Source organism: Eleginops maclovinus, chromosome 18, assembly GCF_036324505.1.
Source record: "Eleginops maclovinus isolate JMC-PN-2008 ecotype Puerto Natales chromosome 18, JC_Emac_rtc_rv5, whole genome shotgun sequence".
Lineage (NCBI taxonomy): Eukaryota > Metazoa > Chordata > Actinopteri > Perciformes > Eleginopidae > Eleginops > Eleginops maclovinus.
The window spans coordinates 9,572,653-9,593,689 of record NC_086366.1 but is presented as its reverse complement, the minus strand read 5'-3'; the positions used below and the strand labels follow the sequence as shown (position 1 = coordinate 9,593,689).

The 21,037-nt window shown below is 40.9% G+C and overlaps 1 protein-coding gene across 1 annotated transcript in view; it reads left to right on the top strand.

Annotated features, from left to right (window-relative positions):
- LOC134879997 (arf-GAP with Rho-GAP domain, ANK repeat and PH domain-containing protein 1-like) overlaps nt 1-21,037 on the top strand; it is a 48,684-nt gene that overhangs the window by 23,525 nt on the left and 4,122 nt on the right. Inside the window, 22 exon segments of the mRNA XM_063906627.1 lie at nt 360-559; nt 794-879; nt 1,371-1,553; nt 9,001-9,175; nt 9,559-9,693; nt 10,177-10,312; nt 10,593-10,695; nt 11,401-11,593; nt 11,789-11,834; nt 12,055-12,218; nt 13,713-13,925; nt 14,692-14,797; nt 14,889-15,036; nt 15,355-15,438; nt 15,622-15,699; nt 15,864-15,981; nt 16,754-16,867; nt 16,949-17,094; nt 17,174-17,256; nt 17,595-17,654; nt 19,706-19,769; nt 20,077-20,235. Coding sequence (XP_063762697.1) covers nt 360-559; nt 794-879; nt 1,371-1,553; nt 9,001-9,175; nt 9,559-9,693; nt 10,177-10,312; nt 10,593-10,695; nt 11,401-11,593; nt 11,789-11,834; nt 12,055-12,218; nt 13,713-13,925; nt 14,692-14,797; nt 14,889-15,036; nt 15,355-15,438; nt 15,622-15,699; nt 15,864-15,981; nt 16,754-16,867; nt 16,949-17,094; nt 17,174-17,256; nt 17,595-17,654; nt 19,706-19,769; nt 20,077-20,235 — 2,794 coding nt within the window.

Here is a 21,037-nt window from a genome sequence, read left to right as displayed (position 1 = left end):
AGCCATAAAATCTGTGTTGTGTGTGTGTGTGTGTGTGTGTGTGTGTGTGTGTGTGTGTGTGTGTGTGTGTGTGTGTGTGTGTGTGTGTGTGTGTGTGTGTGTGTGTGTGTGTGTGTGTGTGTGTGTGTGTGTGTGTGTGTGTGTGTGTGTGTGTGTGTGTGTGTTTGTAAAGTTTCCAGTCTTTGACTTCAGTATATTTAGCAAAACAAGAGCCGAGGAAGAGTCAGTTCTCAGAGGATTCAGGAGCATACGGAAACACTCACAACCACGGAGCAAACACAGGCTTTTTTTCATTTGGTGGTCATCAACACCATCATGTCGGCTCTAACACTCGGCCGTGTGTTTGTGTCTCTCCGCAGTTTCATTGCAGAGTCAGAGCAGCTGCGGGTGCAGTGGGTTGACTCCATGCGGGATGCCATAGGTGAGGCGCTGTCAAATAGCGAGGTGGCAGATCGGATCTGGGAGGAGCCTAGCAACAGTCTCTGTGCCGACTGTGAGGCTCCAAAGCCCGAATGGGCGGCCATCAACTTGTGTGTGGTGATCTGCAAACGATGCGCAGGTTTGTGAGGCCATGATGTTCTGTGTAATAATTTGTTCTACTTTTGTCAATGTGAATATTTAATGCTTCTCAAAGATGTAGGATTGCTGTTAGCATGTTTCCTGAGTATCTTCAGTGAATACATGTCTTCAAAAGGAGCTTAGAACACAGAGGATAGATTGCTTCTTTTTTTTGGTAGAATTTCACAATATTATTAATAATACAGTCTTCAAAAGGTTTGTTTGTGTGTTCCAGGAGAACACAGAGGACTGGGGCCTAGCATCTCAAAGGTGCGCAGTCTGAAGATGGACAGGAAAGTCTGGACAGAGGAGCTCATACAGGTATACACACACATCTTCAGACGTTGTCAGAGTTGTTGTGGTTTTTTTTTTATTAAGAAAAAATAATCAAACTGTCTTCATCAAAAAATGAACTCCTTATTCACAGCCAATGTATTAAGATATTTAAACCCAGATTAAGCTGCAGATGTATACTGAGGTAGCAGTTTATCAGGTACAATTGTATAATATTATTAATCTAACACATTATAGCCCGTGAAGCTAACACTGGCAAATTGTAACACAGGTTTCGCCTTCAACTCTGTGGTCATTTTTAAGGCAGTGGTTAGTGGCGGTGTTTCATTATTTGGAACTCATATTTATTAAATAGGGATGAATATAATGCAATGATAATGATTACTAAAAATGTACGTGGGTAATTGATAAACTGCACAGTGTACATGTTTTTTATTGTCCTGAGACGGTGCCTCTACAAGAATGCTTCCTACTTTACTTAATGTGGAAATACTTCTTCTAAACCCTACCTCATGCAGGTGTTCCTTTTGCTGGGCAACGAGCGGGTAAACAGTTTCTGGGCAGCTAACGTCCCGCCAAGTGAAGCCTTGAGCCCCTCTAGCTGCAGCGAAGAGAGACGCCGCTTCATCACCAATAAGTACAGGCAGGGCAAATACAGGAAGTACCACCCTCTGTACGGAAACCAGAAAGAGCTCAACAATGTAAGTTTAAAATCACTTGTTTGATTGAAACCCTTGTTTTTACGTTACATATATACAATTTAAAATGCATATATATAACAGTTAAATAAAAAATCTCCATAACCTCATACACATTTTATCCAGCTTTCATTATATATCTTGCTCCACTGCCTTATGAATTAGCGCAAAGCACACTGGAGTAGATCCTGAAATCAGCATCCTCTGTAATGTTTTGAACTAAATCATGACCATAAGAATCTAAATCGAATCATCATGACGATGTTATTATCATTTATTTGTCTTCTGACTGGTACGGTTAAATGTAGTTACTCACGGCTCCCTTTGCCACACAACATAGTCAATCCTTTAAGACTTATTTATCCTGCAGCTGTGTGCTTATGCCTCATAGAGGGTCACAAGTTGAGTTGTGACTGATCACTGCACTGCCATATACAAACACCATACATCTGAGTGCATACTAATCAGACCAGGACTCTGAGAATAACGAAGTGTCCTGGCGATTTTTTAACTAATCAGTCTAATGTATTCACTGACAGAAAGAGATACAGAAAACAGGCTTTTCCTCTGAAACCAGTTCAAGAGAATGCAGAACACATAAGTTAATCGCTCGCTGTAAATAACCTACTAGGAGTCAACACTAATTTAAGCAACTGTGAAATCCCTCATCAAACCCATCATAAAAGTCCAAAATAAGTATGGTGTCTCACATTTTCCATTCAGTGACAATAAAGTAGCCAGTCTAGAGTTAACTCTTTCAGTGCGTGATGTTTTCCCCTTTTTCAGTTAGCTGATCAGCTACATTTGATACTTGAACTCAAAGTGAGGCATTCATGAGGCTGAATATCTGAAGGAATTACATTCAGAGTCAAGGTGAACATCGCTCCTATTAGAGTAATAAGAGTGGTATTTTATTTGTTACAAAATAACCCCTTGTGAATTCCTGGCATGACTCTGAGTCACAATAGTTTGCGAAACATGTCAGCTCATACTCGTGGTGTAAGAGAATCAGCAATGTAGGGAAGACATTTCAAAGAAGTTAGGAATTAGAGTACCTGTAGACAAGAGCCCTCTCAGGATGGACTACCTGTGTATACGTCCTAGGTAATGGGGTACTCAGAAAACACAGACTTTTGCCCTGTCAAAGTGATAAAAATGGTCAGTAAAAGTCAGAAGTAGGACCCTCGGGGGCCGTTTCCGGACTGCTAGAGTCGGGGGTTTTATGTTGTGCCCCCGCTGCGCTCTGCTGTGTGTGGTGAATGTGTTAGTGTGTCATCCCCTGCTGGCTCATTCATTAGCTGCTTAACCCACTTACCACAAACAATGTGGAATGCTCACAGACAGTGTGTGTGTCTATGTGTGTGTGTGTGTGTGTGCCTGTGCGTGTGAGTGAGTGAGTGACTCACATTGAGCACCTGACTGGCTTCTATTTTTCCTCCATCAAGCGTTCAAGACTGTTTATGTGAGTAACTGTGTTTTAAGATGTGCAAAAGGAGATAAAGGATGTTTCCTTATTGCTTGTTTTGGTTTAAACCTCCTCCATGATGGTTAACTCTCTTTGCGATTTTTGAGAATGTGGCATGGTCTGTCTTACTGCCTCTCATTTCCGACAGATGCTGCTCTACCTGTTTCTTAAATCCAAATACTTTGCTTCCCTCAGCTCTGCAATGGTATTCTTTCCACTTGGGTGTGTCTTAAGAAAGAATAGACTCTGCAGTGTGTGTGTGTGTGTGTGTGTGTGTGAGAAAAGTAGAGAGAAACAGGAGTTTGTGTTCTGTGAGAGTACTGGAGTGTCTCTGGCTCAGGTTTGTTTATCAACTGCAAGCTTTTTACCTCCACTTCTCAGTTTCCTTTCCTCTTTGTTTTTCCTTTCATTTTTTCTGAATGTGACATCATTACTCACGGCTGTAGCTGGAATGTGCTGTAACTCCACCTCCCCCTCTCTACCCCTCCTCATTGTTTGGCTGCAACTGCAGAAGAAAGTTGATCTCTTCACTCCAGGCTCTCTTTCTTAACGTTGCTGCTAGACTCGAGCATCATAAACTGGTTTTAGTTTTTGCTATTCTCAACTTTGCGTGCGTCTGCACTGACACTCAAACACAGGAGAGACTGAAGGGAACTGAAAAGCTACAGGTAAGCGTGTGTGTATTGGTGAGGTGTAGGAAAGAGTACTGAAAGTATTTTGTGTGTTTTTGTGAATTACTTCAGTAGTTCAGTAGGGTTTTACAGATTGCAGGGTAGTGTTAGTTCAGGAATGTTTGTCAATGGACTTTGGATCTCTGCTCTAAAACAAACACATATTTAAAGTGGTTTGTGTGGCATAGTTTTATCTTGAGACTATAAGGACTGTTGTGTTGTAGCTCTATGTCAGCGAGCACATTAGAGTTATTGTGTGCATAGTTTCCACTGGGAGTGGGTGGAGATACATTTACATGCATTTAAATGTGTGTGTAGGCATGTTTCTGTGGCTTTTTTGCATTTTTGGTCTGTGTCGCTGCCTCTGTCTGTGCTTCCGTGTGTGTGTGTGTTCATGTGTTCTCTGTTACGAGAGGATAGGCTCACCTCTGTCAATGGGCATCATTGTCTCCCTCTATCCCCTCCTGCTCTGGGTCCCCCCTCTCTCTGCCTCTCTCTTTTAGGTAGTCAACTATTGATGCTTTCAACAGCCTTTCATTCAATAATTGGCTTTCATATTCCTCTGCAAAAACAGGTTTTTATGAGGAAATATTTAAAATGTGTTTCTTTTATACACCAGACATACACTGTGTGTTCATGGTGTCTTATTATAATACACTGAAATTATAACTTCCCTCAAAGCCTTTCAATCATCCCCTAAATCCCCCCCCCCTCCTTTGTTTATGAGAGGGAAAAGTGGTCAAAGAGCACTGGGTGGAGCATAAAAGATGATTGGCAGAGAAATGTACAGTACGGTGTTGAGTTGTTTAACACAAAGGGAAGTGTTGGCATAGTATGCATGTGCCAAGTTTGAAACAAGTAAGACTTCATTACTTTTTCAAGTGCAACAAAAACACAATGACACAGTCTGTATTTCCAAAGAGTCTAAAATCCATACACTGTTATGATCCCATTTTATATAACACATCACATTTTTGTTATAAGCATAAGTAAGTATTAGTTAATGTCTCCCCAACTGAACAACCACAGCCCATGACCACTCCCAGTCTTCTGAGTTGTGTTGACTTTGTGTTGGTGACGTTCAGCGTGTTTTCACTACTTATTATAGCAAACAGACCCAGCTGAGAGGCAGTAGTTAAACTTTTTTATATGCCTGTTTTTGTGCTTTTTATACTTTTGGAAAGTGGCTTCCATAAAATAAGAAAACTTCCAACTTAATCCCTTCATTTCAACATTGACACTTTAGGATTTTAAGTCATAGAACATCTGCTGTCTGTATTTCCCTATTCTATTCTTTTCCTACTTTTCTGTCAGTCTTTTTCTGTGTGTCTGCATTTCTGTTTTCCCTCAATGCCATATATTCATCCTCTTCTCTTTCCCTTTTCCATCCGTCTGGATTTTCACCTCCACCTCCTTCTCCATCTCCCTCTCTGTCCTGGTGAGGTAATGACGGGACATATGTGGATAACTGCTCTTTCTCATCTGGATTTAATACAAGGGAGTGCATACACACACACACACACACACACACACACACACACACACACACACACACACACACACACACACACACACACGAAAAAATGTGTGTTTTCTTTATTGAACATTCGGTATATGCTCAAATGAACAAAGCAGAGTGGGCTGCATGTGTGTGTCTGTACATAGGAGGTCTGAGTGTATTATGTCCAGTTTGTAGCCAAGTACAATCAGGGACTGATTAATGTGCCCCTCAAAATGCTTTCATCCTCCTCTAATAATATTTTTCTTTCTTCTGTGCCTCTCATCACTTTCTTTTCCTTCGATTCCGTCCCGTTTAACTGCTGAGGCCAGATGGAGGCCAGTGATTTCAGACACACCCAGATAAAATCTCTCTGGCTCTTTCTTTCTCACTCTCTGGGGAAATTGGGAAGGATTCTTAAATTCCCTTCTCTCTTTCCGTGTGTGTGTGTGTGTGTGTGTGTGTGTGTGTGTGTGTGTGTGTGATTACATTACTCCCTGTTTCATAGACAGCAGATGTTGGAGGGTGTGAGGTCTTCAAACACCCTTTTCCTTATTGTACTTTGTTCTGATTGGTTCTCTTGGTCAGAATGCACATGGTGAAGCTATTGATTCATTACAGGACACTGACCTACATACAGCATGCTTTCACATGTATGTTCACATGCAACAGATGGCTGGTTTTGTTTTACTGGAACACACACACTCACACACATAAAGTTATCACAAAACGTCACACTTCACTTGTCTGTAGCGAGATACTCTCCCTGCACTGCTTTGTGCTTGCGGTCAAATTACAGTATATTTTTCTGTGGCTCAGTTTGTAGCGTGGGGGCTAATGTTAGCCTGCAGGGATTAATCTAAAGTATTGACTTTTATTGCAGGTCAATTTGTCGGTTAAGTGAATAAGATAGAGTCACCAAATGGGCATCCGTTCTATCAACCTGAGTGCCACTGAGCAGGCTAAAACCACCACGTTGTATTTGTAGAGGACAATATTCCCAAATGTTGGGCTGTAATAGCCTAGTGATCATATTAGTTGAGCTTTTTCCCCAAAAAATGATTGGCAAAAAAACGATTGTGTTGGATATTCAAGCTAAAGACAACAAGGATGCAGAATAAATATAGTTAATGTGTCTCTGGCAAAGGAAAATAGAAAGTGCAATGCCAGATCCAAGCGGAAAAAGGAGACAATAAAAAATGTCTGTCAAACTTTTTTTTCAAAGAAAAGACTGTTTTTTTAATTCCCTTTTGCCTTGCTTTCTGCTTTCATAAAATGTGACTTTTACATGAATTTGTCGAGACTAAAATTGATTCCAGCTGCTTTAGAAATGGATGTTTCATTTTTTAAATTAATTTATGATTTAGACAAAGTTATGTAAAGAAGATAGAGTGGATAGACAGGATACTACTTCAATGATTTTTTTCTTACCTCTTAACATGCACAACTCTACCGGACTTATTCTTATTTGTAATGCAGATGGAAATTCAGAAATGTCTCTTAAAGTCTTTATGTTTCTGCAATATTTTCTTACATACAAGCCTCTCCTTTTGGTTAATTGTGTATTAAAAGCCTTATTACAGCACAATATTTCCACTTTTAATTGGTCCCCTGCATTTTGAGCCATAAGTTGTTTAAGTGATCCTGAAAACAACACCCGTTTTATTTGTTTAATATGTAAATGTGAAGAAGCTATTAAAAGCAATGAAAACTTAGAATAACTTTCCTATAGGCCCTAAATACCAGCACTAGCGTGACACGTATATGATGAGACTTTTGGAGCATAGATTTGTGTCCAGATAGCTAAGTACAGGTTTTTGCTTAGATTTATAGAATGGGGTGAGGGTTAGGGTTAGGGTTAGGGTGATGAAAAAGAAATGCAGTTGATCTCTGTGTCTTTTGTGTGCGTTTGCATGTTTTGCAATTTTAATCTTTGTTAATTAGTGTGTGTGCGTGTGTGCGTGTGTGTGTGTGTGTTGAGGTTTAACAAATTGCTCAAATAGAGGAGGGGTTCTGTCTGTGTGTGTGACAGAGCACTGTGGAATTTCTCAATCAGATCCAAGAGAGTTTATAGGTTTTAACAGAAGACAGACTGGTGTGTGTGTGTGTGTGTGTGTGTGTGTGTGTGTGTGTGTGTGTGTGTGTGTGTGTGTGTGTGTGTGTGTGTGTGTGTGTGTGTGTGTGTGTGTGTGTGTGTGTGTGTGTGTGTGTGTGTGTGTGTGTGTGTGTGTGTGTGTGTGTGTGTGTGTGTGTGTGTGTGTGTGGGCACATGGGTTTGTGTGTAATTGCATAAATCTAAGTTGAGTTCCTCAGCTATGAAAACACTGCATCCTCCTTTGCTCATTCATAACATCTTTTTCTATTTTGCCTCCCCCTACTTCTCTTACATTTGAGTGTACAGTATTTGGACAAAATGTCAGACTATAAAACCATGTAGTTTTGTTCCTGTTTGTCAGGTATATAAAGTTTTTTGTCAGGCATCACCTGGATTAAAAGTAAATAATCTCCAAATAGCGATGATAATCCACCAAAAGGAACTAAAATATATGGGAAGATTTTCCTTTATGGAAGTTTTGAGGTTTTTTTTCAACAAACTACTGTATTTTTCTTCCTCCAAAGATGTGTTAAAGATGATTGTTTTCCCTGTCAAACCTGTATGTTTTTGGTCACATGACTTCATATTGCACATAAAAAGAATAGTGATAACTTCAATTGTATTCAGTGGAAATAATGAAAATACTGATAAAGTCCCTGCAGGAATACGGACAATAAAATACTGCAAATTTAGCACTTCAATACCACTTATGAGACTTGCATTACAACTAGTAAAATGTTAAATCTGCCTACAAGTAATTGTGCAGGCTCACACAAAGAGCAATAAAAGTTTATAAGACCACATGAGTTAGCTTATCATCAGCTCTCAAATCTATGCCCAGCTCACCAGTGCTCCACTAAAATAAAGCTCATATGGATCATAGGGTCTTACAGACCAATCACTATGAAATGGATCCAGATTTTTTGTTATTAAAATTGCATACAGAGGATTAAGAGTGGGCTCTGCAATTTAAATGAATTGTTAAGTTTTATCATAATAATACTCTCCACAGTCCCTATAAATCCCAAAATAATTACTTTAGTTGTTGTTGTTGTTGAGTATATCATATATTCTTTAAAGATAACAAACAACACACACTGCATATCTTCTTCTTGGCAAAGGCATAGCAGTGTTGACAGGTACTGACCAAAGCAAGCAATCAGAAAGCTGTACACTGGTTATGGAACAGTAGGGCCTGCTCCAGGTTTTAACCACCTCAACACAAAAACACATGCTCACACACTCTGAGTTTGACCCCAGCTGTTTCCATTAAAACCAAGCTGCCAAAGCATCACATGGTATAATTAAAGCCAGATCAGCAGATGGACGACCAATTACAAGTCATCAGTTTAGAATCTTTCTTACTTGTTGGCGTTTTTTAAGCTCTTTTTTTTTCCTGTCATGTCATCTCCCTTTCCCACTGTATAGCCTTTTCCCCTAAAAACCAGACAGTGGTTTCATAGTGTTCTAAAAGTGTGTCTTGTTTCGTCTTACCAGTTTTTGGCCAATTAAGATTTTGTAATTCTAGTCATTTGAAAAAAAACATGCTAATTTGACATCTGATATGCTCATTTAGTAGGATTTCACCATGCCTAAATAGCGTACATAACGCATCTGACCTTTCCTTGCATGAGCAACACATCATTGTCTAAAATGTCTAATTTCTGTACATGAGGATTTGATCATGTTTTGATTTTTCTCTCTTTTCTCCTTTTCGCCAGGCTCTTTGTATAAATGTGCAGTGCAGCGATGTGCTGGAGACGTTGAGCCTGATCTTCTGCGGTGCAGATGTAAATTGTCCAACTGGTATGCCAAGTGCACCCTCTGCTCTCTCCCTGGCCACTGCACACGCACAATCTCTACAGGCGGAGTTAATCAGCCACAACCTTAACACAGGTACAGTGAGACATACAAGCACCTTTTGTTCTCATTAAATAATTTATTAAAGATGGGTCTCATGTATTCAGTATGTGTATGTAGATTACATCCATGATGATTTGCTTTAAACTGTATGTACTGTAATCCTTATATGTGTATATTTTAAGGGTACTAGAATCAGTGAGTTCCGAGTGCACTTTCCTTATACTTATGTTACACAACCATATGCACATTCCTGTCATACCTAGGAGCGTTGGGATGTATAACATTTTCCATTTAACTTTACCAGATGCACGTCTCCTATTCCAGATAGACTCCCAGAAAATGACAGTCTGTACAGTATGTTCTTACCCAAGAAGGTTTTCTTCAATAAAATAATGGTATTTTTGGTTCCCCTGCAGAACTTCCACAGTCAGAGGTGGGTGGAGGCATGGAGGCGAGACATTACTTGCCAGCACCTTCTGTGTCTTACAATGGCTTCCTTTACAAGACTGCATCTATGGCCCGGGCTATTACAGAGCGCAAGGCCAAAGAGGGTATTTAAACACAACATCCAACACTTACACTTACTTGCTCAATAAAAAGAACACATAATAATTCATTAAATGTTTTTCATTTGATTTATTTTTCTCCATTTACAAACATCTAATATTACAAAACAACTCAAAGATAATATTTGAAAGATGTTTCTTATGCATATTAAAATTACAAATGGAGTTCATATCATAGTATCTTGTGCAGAATGTTGTTTACCATTTTTCTGTGAAGCCATTTTCTTAGTCATATCTCAGTTCAAAAAAATTGGCTTCATTATTAGCAACACAATAAAGTCAAAATGGCACGCAGACCTCTGCAGAGGCCTAACGCCCTATTTCGCAATTTGAAGGTGTTTATTTGTAGTTCTTCCTTGGCCTGTGATCCACTTTTCAACCAAGGCTCATGGAAACAGGACAGTAGTTTTTCTGTAATCCTGACAGAGAACTTCTATTTTGTTAATCTCTATTTTCCCCTCCATGTAGAGTTCAGTCGTCGCTGGTGCATGCTGAATGACGGCACCTTCAGCTACTATGAGAGTGACAAGAACTCAAACCCCAACGGAGCTCTGAAGGCTTCAGAGATCGTCTGTTTGGCTGTTGACCCGCATGATAGACATGGGTACACACACACACACACACACACACACACACACACACACACACACACACACACACACACACACACACACACACACACACACCAATCCATCCCCACTTAATTTTACTGTCTGTATTAAATTACTTTTAGGAAATAGCAATGTGAAATAAACCAAATCACCTCTGCTGTAAGAATCTTTCGACTCAAAATGGCATCCTTTTCACTTCTGTCCTGCTTTTTCCCCTTTGTAAATATCACCTTCTGGATCAATTTCTGCTAACTCCTATTTCTAACCAATCAGGTATGAACACACCTTTGAGCTGTACTCTGAGTCAGAGCGTCTCTATCTGTTTGGCACTGATGACCCAGGCAGCCACAAGGAATGGGTCAAGTCTATTGCCAAGGTAACCACAAAACATTTGGTGTCTAGACACTCAATCATAAGTTCTTTTCCCTTTCCTCAGATGGACCGTTTCACATAGTAAATCCTTTTCTGTAGAAAAATTGCAGAGCTCTGGTGTATAAAAGAAAAATGTAGGCTGTATAGTGGTCAGGACAGGGCTAGTGAATTGTGACTTGTTCCCTGTGTCACTTATTCCAGCATTCTTCACAGCTGATATAATGGTCAGCTGCATGATGATGATAACTAAGGCAAGTACTGCTGAAACTACTGAAAGCCAGTGCAGTATGAGGGTAATGCTGAAGTAGATGCGCCGAAACCTGTCTACTCATTGTGCTGAAATCCTTTTGTAAAAACAAATGGATTGTTGTGCTCAAAATCGTGCATGACCTATAATTTTAAATGCTGGGCCAAATCGCATCTAGTGGCTGTACCTGAGAATAAAAAAAAGATAAATGCCAAGTTGGTAGATGGACAGCATAACCATGGCTCCTGCATGTCTAGCCACACAGACCATTTTTTCTTCTCCTACCATTGAAGTACTTTACAAGAGCTTTAACCTTTGTTCACAATTGAATTAGTATTGATTTTCTCAGCGAGGTTCAGTAATGCTCTGACTGAAGTGCTTAAATCCTCCTCGAAAGAGAAGGGAAACAATAAATAATGTGCAACGTATTACAAAGCCGCAATGTCCCCGTTTTATTTGCAGAGCCTGATCCCGTCCTCTGCAGAGCCGCTGCTGAGGTTGGCTTTTGAGCGTATTGGACGGCTGAAGTGTAAAGACGGCTTGAACCTGCAAACATCCAAGGTGGGCTGGTTTGCGCTGGTGGGCTCCACTCTTCACGCCTATCTGGACGACAGCGAGGGAGAGGAGATCCACCTCCGCAAACTGAATGAGCTCTGTGAGTAAAACAAATACGCACACAAACAGTACTTTTATAATATACTGTACATATAATCTACACATAGTGAAATCGATGTGTGCTCAGAAAGGATTATTGACTGAAAAAGTCATTTGAAAAGAAACCAGAAAGAAACATTTGAACCGCAGGCATACTGTGAATAATACATGATTCCTCTGTGTTTGTGTCTCACAGCAATTCAACAAGATAATGAAGTGCTCGTTCTGGTGGAGAGAGGCAGGTGAGAGGGGATATTGGTTTCAGACTGTTTGCTACAATAGTGATAGATTATATACATGTTTGCTCCACTGTTTGACTTCACAACTCCCCAATGTCAAAAACACTTTTTAAAATCCTATTCTTTATTGTTACCGTAAACATTTTCAACGTTTTCACCCCATCTTCTCTGGTTGTATGTTATATTCCTTCTTTCTCCTCTGTTGTTCTCTCGCTTTATGCAGGACTCTGTACATAGAGGGAGAGAGGAAGTTGGATTTTGCCGGCTGGTGTACGGCCATTAAGGCAGCAGCGGGGAGTGGTGGAGACACACTGAGCCAGCAGCAGCTGACGGAGACAGACATACCTGTCATAGTGCACAGCTGCATTGGCTACATCACGCAGTGCGGTGAGACACGGGCATTTAGAGAGTTACCTTATTCCCTCTGTTGCACACTGTGTCAACATCACAGGCACCCACTCATATTCATGCTCCTTATCTTTGCCACACAAATGGCTCTGCTTTCATTTACATCACAGGAGTATATCTACTTGTACCTTGCTGTACTGTATGTGATTGGGGTCTTTTGTGGTCCTTGCTGTTGTGCACACTGTGCGCTTTCTGTGTGTTTGGCCTCATGTGAGTTTAATGGCAGGAGTTCTGGCTCTGCAACAGCCCAACAGACTGCAAGATAACAAAATAACTCTGTTCCAGCTCCATGTCTCCATCAGTGCTGCTTTTCTTTTCTCTCTTTTGTAATGTTTTCTCTTTCTTGACCCTTATCCTTTGTCTACCTCCCAAATCCAACAGCTGACATGTCTTCTTTCACTCTGACTAGCTGTCTCTCATCTTTCTGTCAACCCCTGTTCCCTCTCTTTTGATCTCCTCTCACTCACACGCCATTTACTGGATGCACTTGTAGTTCAACCTATGTGTTGTGTGTGTAGGGATATTTGTGTGTGAGTGGGAGGCTTCATTTTGCTGATATCCTCTACTTTCTCTTTGTTAATCCCTCTGGTCAGCTTTCCAGGAAACCAGGGCAGAAATGTCCTTCTTTCCCCCTTAATTTTCTGATAATGGTCATTCACCATGATGACACATTTGCATTACCGTCCTTAATGCTGTTATCAAGTTCTTTGAACCTTTATACAGTGACTTATGCCATATCAGGAACTTCAGTCATTTGGCCTACATCATCTTGTCCTGACAGGTCTGTCATAAAGGAATTACACTGTGACCCAGCTTCAGTTGAGAAATACACACTTGGTTGATTTTAGTCATGACATTGCAACATAAAGCAGCAGAGCCAGATCCCCTCTATTGGAAATTACTTTCAAATCTTCACACCCCGGGCTCTTTAGACAGACACAAATTGTAAAAATCTTTTTGCTCTGGTCCCATCATCCACAATGTGACAGCAGATATGTTACAGTTTTGTCTTTTTTTGATTGAATTATGGTGGATTACACATTCTTGAAGGTCATATTGGAATATGTATCAAAGTGTTAGTCTTTTAAGAACAATGCAGGAGCAGCAATTTGCATAATCTTAGAATTGGACAAGAACCAACAATCTAATGACCATAGATTCTATCCTCATGAACAACCTCTAATGTTGCAACAATATCATATATTGATCTCTTATTTCCCCACATCCAAAATAAGAGATCATTTTGAGGTGGAATACTTTGACTTTACACTTTATACATGCTGTATTTCTATCAGGAATTCAGTTGACATAGATGTAAACTGGGCCTTATGATGTTTCTGTTCAAAAGTTTGAATATCAACTTGATATAATTGATATAAAGAATGTTGTAACAAACTGTCCATCCTCTTATGGTATCAACATGGCCTGTGTTTGTAACATTATGTTTTTGTGTGATTGTTTTGTTTTTCTTAGGCTTGACCTCTGAGGGGATATATCGTAAGAGCGGTGTGAACTCCCGTGTGGCGGCGCTGTGCGAGAGATTTCACCGTGACGCCCGCAGTGTTCGTCTGAGGGAAGGAGAGCACCAGGTGGACGACGTCTCCACCACACTCAAGCGCTTCTTCAGGGACTTAGAGGATGGGCTGTTCACGTTAGAGGAGCCCAAAAGCTGGCTAATTGCTGCTGGTAAGATTCAAAGACGTTTGATGTGCCCTACAGTATAGTCACGCTGTGATTTCACGATTGGTTTATTCACAAAAAACCTTTTTTCCTAAACCTTTCCAGCCTTACAAATACATGTATGTTTATTTAATCAGGTTTGAAGATACTGTTTGACATTTGGTGCCTCTCTAATATAATGGAGGTGAAAAAGGGATAAGCCTTTCTTTTTATGATATTCCACATTCCTCTCTCTGGACCGTTTTACCGTCTTAACACTTAAGAGACTTTTTTCTACTTAAGAAGTATACCCAACAGACTTAATGTTGAATTTCAGTGCATCTCAAAACCTTTAAGGGTAAGTAAAGGGGGAATAAACTGTGGGCAAGGTATTTTCACATCAAGAAAGTTTAGAGTAGTTCAGTCAAGCTCTTGAGTGTTAGATTTTTTACTACTCTAAAATATTTTGGAAGCAGTTTGCTCGAGACGCTGCAACTGCGTGTCATCTTGTGTGTATCACGTTGCACAGGATTTTCGAAAGTTTGAACTTGTTTGCATGTCAGATCACAGGAAAATATGTCTGTCTGTTTTCCTTTCTCTCTCACTGTTTCTGTCTTCATTTTTTACAACTCTATCCCCTCCTCCAACAAATTCATTCCCTCTCTCTTTCTCGCTCTCTCTCTCCCTTTTGTTGTCGTACACTTCCTCACACTCTGGGAACTCACTTCTTTTCACAGTCTTTCTGTATTCATGATTGTATCTATCCTTCTCCTCTTTTATTCCCTTACTCCAGGCATTCAGGATGAAAGCCAGAAAATCTCCCAGTACCAGCTGCTGCTGAACAGACTTCCTCGTGTCAACAAGGCTACACTACAAGCCCTTATCAACCATCTCTTTTGGTGAGAAACACACCCACGTTGACATCATCTTGTATCTGTGTGCATGTCTGTTTGCAAATACCCATGTGCATTTTCCCTGATTGTGTTTCAGCGTGCAGCGTTTTTCCGAGTGGAACCAGATGAACCTCCATAACCTGGCCATAGTGTTCGGCCCCACACTCTTCCAGACCGATGGGAAGGACTACAGTGCAGGCCGCGCGATAGAGGACCTCATACAGCACTACACACTCATCTTTGAGGTCAGACTCACTGCTCACTGTTAGCATGTGGGATGACAGGAGGGCAAAACATTTTGTTCTCTAAGCTGATTTATTAGTCTGACGTGATGAGTCAAACCTATGAAAGGGTGGGATGTCAAAGAACATGAAATATGATATAGATGGCTGCAAGATTAGGCTCCAAAAAAAGGCAGAATACTTTGAGAAACAGATTAAAGTCGGGGAGATGCAACTAGAGATCTTAAGAGTGGCATGATGCTGCAATTCAAGTATTACATCATTTGACATTTGATTCAGTTGTTAGTGTGAGAAAATGAATGTGTGTGTATTTGTTTACAGGTGAATGAGCAGCAGCTTAAGAAGCAGCTGGCAGAGATGACTGTCATCATCGAAGTGCGAGAGAAACTCAACACAAAGTTTCCCGTGAGTAACACACGATCTTGCATAAACACTCCGGTATTGTTTTCACACCTTTATGCATGCAGATGTGTGCTGCAGTTGGACATTAATGCATTCTGTTATTTGTTGCCCTAATGCTGTTATCCTTTTGTCTGACCTTTTCTGTCTGCGTGTGTGTGTTTGTGTTTATGCGTACCGGACACTCAGAGCACTGAACCTGGAGGGCACTTCATCTGCACAGTGTACTTGGAGGAAAAGAAAGAGACAGCAGAGCAACATGTTAAGGTGACCTGGACCTTTCCAAATTATACAATATTGCTTTACACTTTACATGTCTGCCTCATACTTCTCTCGTGGCCCAGGGAAATAACAACTGCCTATATTAGTGTTTAGCCACACTTTCTAAGGAAAATTATTCTCTGGAGTAATTGTGTTACATCTTTCCTCAGATCCCTGGTTCCATGACAGCAGCAGAGCTGACGTGTGAAATCCTGGACCGGCGTAACATCCGGGTTAAAGACAAAGAGTACTGGAACTGCTGGGAGGTCAGCGACAAGGAGGAAATGGGTGAGAAGATGGGACAAATGTATCTCACAAATACATTGCTTGTATACACGTTTGTACATTATGTACAGATTCAGGTCCAGTTTATAACACTTGGTTAAAAAGTGAAATTTCTTTGTGTGTAACATTAACATCAAAGATAAAAAAAAAGTCCCTGGGCAAAATAAAAACAATGACGCAAAGCTTGTGAAGTGCTCTCCACTCAACCCCGGCTTGACCTACACAAAGTGACACACAAGCTCCAGAGGCAGGAAGATCACTCTCATTAATGTAACTGTGTGTCGTGGTTTGTTTTGAGCCTGGTATGTAGGCCATCTGGTTCCCCACCGGGAAGCCCGTAGGTGGCTTATCGAATGCCAGTAAAACTCAACTAACTTGGCAGATTGCCCATCAATCAGAAATGCTGATTACAGGAGGCAAAGAAGGAATGATACAGTTAACAGGAAAGATGTTAGAAAGAGTGACAAGAAGAGCTAAAGGAAATTCTTGTTATCATCTCTATACTGCAGATGTCACCTTTGATTTACAAAAGCTCTTTCAAGATTAGTATCTAGGCGTGAAAGCACAAAGTGCTTCCAGATTCTGGAGCGATATGTTTGCATGCCAAATCTGCAATTGAATAGAAAATGTTTGGGTAGCTACAAAAATAAATGCCATTGTCAATCAGATTGTCAAAAGCTCAACCTGTTGATCTGAGATTTGTCCGGTCAAAAATGTTTGTTGATTCTTCAGATTCTTTAAAATTAACCTGTGTTTATTGTCATCGCCCCATCAGAACGCCCACTGCACTATCAGGAGCGAGTGTTACCCATCCTTCACTCCTTTGGCACCGACTCCCATCTGCTCATTAAGAAACACCTCGCTATGGAACCGATGATGGTGTATCTGGGTAAACACACAAACCTGCTGCCAGCAAGATGTTTCTCTTTGAGTACCTGAATTCTTTGTAATCTTTCATTCTGCCCTCCAGCCAGCAAAGTGGATGTATCCAAACACGGGATGATGAAATTCCGAGAGGAGCGAAGCATCTTGGGATTGGGACTGTCCTCTGGAAGTTTCCACGACCGATATTTCATCCTCAATTCCAGCTCTCTCAGAATGTACAAGGAAGTCAGAGTAAGATAAATAGATTTAATTCAACTTTTACATGTTTCTGTAGCCACAGCTTTTCAGACTTTCCTTCTGTTTCGATCAGAGTAACCGTCCAGAGCGTGATTGGGCGGTGAAAACCTTGAAGGTCTACCTGGGTATGAAGAAGAAACTCCGTCCTGCTACATGGTGAGCACATGTCGTGTAGCACCGATGTCACTTCTTATCCTCCTCACATTTACTGAATGGCAAAACAACAAGCGGCTGCAGTGAAAGGCGAGAGCTGTAAAAATTATACCAACCACACCCTGAGCTAACTTCAAGAAAATGATCTAAAGGAATTATATATGGTGAAACTTTAATAATTAATATTCCAATATTGGATACGTTGCCTCATCTGTAATAGTGCATGGGGACTTCTTAACAGAATGACCACTAGAGGGCATACTCAGCCTAATATTCATTATCTCTGGGACAAATATAATTGTACTGCTGTTAATTTCCTCTTTCCGTGTGTGTGTTTCTAGCTGGGGACTAACAGTGGTGTGTGAGAGTAAAAAACAAGAGAAGCAGGAGAAACAGCAGTGGTGAGTATCTGTCCATTTGTGTGTGTACAGTGATGTCAACCTTTTATATACAACACACAGCTGTCAGCGCAGACCACTCATGACGCCCGCATACATGGTATATTCTAAGCTCTTGACATTCATTGACCTTCACACAGTAGTGTCAGTGAGTATAGTCAATAAACCGGATAAGAGTTGTATTCCTTTAAGAGATGTCTTTCCAGCTGTGCTACTTAAAGTATCACGCAACAGCTTATTATCCCTTTAAGCAGCCTCCAATGAATATTTGTAGGCACTTTTTCCCTCAGTGGCAGCATTTTTCATGTGCATGTTAACATGAGCAATGTCAGGAAAATGCTAGCGGCTCGTCTGTAGGCAGAGAAAACAGGTCAGCTCCCTGCGTGAGAGTTTGGAAAAAGGAGGCATGTGAAAGGTCGGGTGCACCCAGCAGGGAAACACATGTGATTACACCTGTAACCATGCCTCTGTTCTAATCCGTTCACATATACATCCCTGTGTGTTTGGGGGCGGGTACATCAGTTAAGTGTGTGTGTATGCCCTGTGTTTTCATGTTACAGTGGGCCTCTGCTCTGTCAACAGCAGTAGACATCAGCACTGTTGTAATGGGAGTGCTGTTTTCTTCGCGCTGTAGGCAGTATCATCTCTTGGTTTAGACTCCATCGCCATATTGCTCTTAGGAAAAAAACACACCTGAGAAGAAGAAACCAAGGGGGGGGGGTGTGGAAGAAGTCAGGGGGAGAAAGTCAAAAGTGCAGACTCCCAGCTGAAGGAGAGAAACTATGTACTAAGAATGTTTTTGCATTTAGTGCAGGTAAATGGAAATGAATGAGAAGACTGGTTAGAGATAAGGCAGAGAGGGAATTAATGGCACATTAATGGATTAGGAATTACCCATGATGCTCTCTCCTACCCAATTACACTTAATGTTGCTTAGTTTTATGCTGTTATCCCTTTAGAATCCCCTTAAAACTTTCGAACACTTGATAATTATATCAGCATATTCTAGCAGTCACCGTGCATAAGCACATTTTGGAATAGTATGTAAAGGTCATTCACCGTCTTTGTGCCAACCCATGATGATAAGTGGGCAGCATTTGTTCTTGTGATGGTCTGGATTAGCAGTTAAAAGCATAGAAAGCAGTTGATTGCATGGGAAGTGAATGTATTGTCGAACATTACTGAATAATTCAGTGTAGGTATTCGTGCTCGAACAGGGGGATTGTCCTGTTTTGAATCCCAACATGCACTAATGAGCTCTGTTGGCCCTAATGATGCAAACTATGGAGGAGCTGCGTGTGTGTGTCGGTGTGTGTGAGGTATGTTTGCATGTGTGCCTAATCTCTGTTGCTAAATATATGTCTGTGATGTGAGATTTACCTTATCGTGTTTAGTCTGTATCAGTGTTTTGTTGTGTCTCAGTGGAGAGTATTTGAATAATTTTTGCTCGTAACAATAATAACTGTATAATAACGGGGTCCTATTTATTCAGCAACACAGCATGGCTTATGTCTCGGAGGGCTGATGTGAAGGCAAACTGAGAGGCATAAAATATGCAAACACACACACACACACACACACACACACACACACACACACACACACATACACACACACACACACACACACACACACACACACACACACACACACTGACTTCTTAGAGACACAAATACACTTTTCATGGACACCGAGCGCTGATGATGGGCCTAATCAGTGTTTCTCTTCGTTGGTAGTTTAAATTAGGAATCACACTCTGTGTTTACGCCCATGGCGCTACCAGGCGGCATAAGAGAGGATATGTCAATTTTTGTTATTATCTTTGTCTCTCCCTCACTTTCTTCTGTTGCTTTTTTTCTTAATGTCCCTCAGTCCCTGAATGTCTCTCCAACTTATTCTCCAACTGGACCACACACACACACACACACACACACACACACACACACACACACACACACACACACACACACACACACACACACACACACACATTCTGTATTCACACACCACCTCCTATTTTTATCTCACTTTATCTCTCCTCTATTTATTTGCAGGTATCTCTGCTGTGACACCCAGACAGAAATGAGGGAATGGTACGCTACTTTTCTCAGTATCCAGGTGCGATTTCTCTCACACACACAAACGCACACACACGCACACACACATACACAGGTACAAAAACGATATGCTGAAAGGCCTCGTTAACCTAATATAGGGACATTCTGTGACTCAATGTCAAATTCTGAATATCAAATATTTTGCTGTTGTATTAGCATCAGGGTTAATGCGGTAATATTAGAATCATTTTACCTTTACTATTACACAACAATATATTGCCATTTGATATATTTTGGAATAGTTTCCTGCTGATAGTCATGTAAAATCTCTTCCTTCTCCCTCTGTCCGTTTCCCCTCCTCGTTAAAGTACGATGGCAATGTGTGGCCTCAGGACGGACTCCAGCAAACACGAGAGAGCCGCGTGTTGCCGGATCCGCGTCACGGTAATGTGTCATTGATACCGCTGCGTGGCAGTGAGAATGAGATGCGGAACAGCGTGGCAGCTTTCAGCCAAGACCCGCTTGCTGTGAGTGAACCTACCAATCATGGGGACTAATCCGAGAACCAACCAGGAAGCTAAATGTAAAGCTCCTGGCTCATCAGAGACATTCATGCTGAACAGGCACTCAAAATCCTCAATCTCACAGAAGAGTGAACTAATTTGTACCGAGTGTGTGCTACTTGTGCAATGTGTGCTTTTGGCGAACATAAGTTTATTCAAAATTTGACTCAGTATAAATATTTGAGACATGAAAATGATTGGGCATGAAAAATCCACCTAAGTTGTAAAAACCTTCAAATTCAATGGTTTTTCAATATTTGCTTTATCTTTTTGGTATTTACTTTCGCAAAAAGACAGGAGGTTGGGATAAGACCTGTTCAGAATAAATAATCTCTGTTCAATGATTCATCTTTGATTTAACATCAACATCAAACATCATCTGGGTTCTCAAACTGGGTGTTTTAGTGTCAAAAAATAAACTATAGGGCACTCCCTTGATGTGTTTCCTAGAAAATAAATTACTCATTTGTGTCTCAACATGTTTAAGAATTCAGATGATGTGAAGAAGAGTGGACAGCTGCATCTTCATTTAGTGGGAGGGTTGGACTGAGAACCAACAAAACAGAGGCTCTGCCAAAGCATTGCTCTAAAACATCCAGGAAACAACATAAACAAAGAAAAATAAATGTATCCTTTGCCCGAGAGAAACACAGATTCAACTCATGCCCGCAGGCAAGTTTGGTCAACACTGTGTTTCACAGCTCTGCTGCCATATCAGCGTACAGAGTTGTATACTTATAACCCTGGGTTTGTTGGACTACATTTC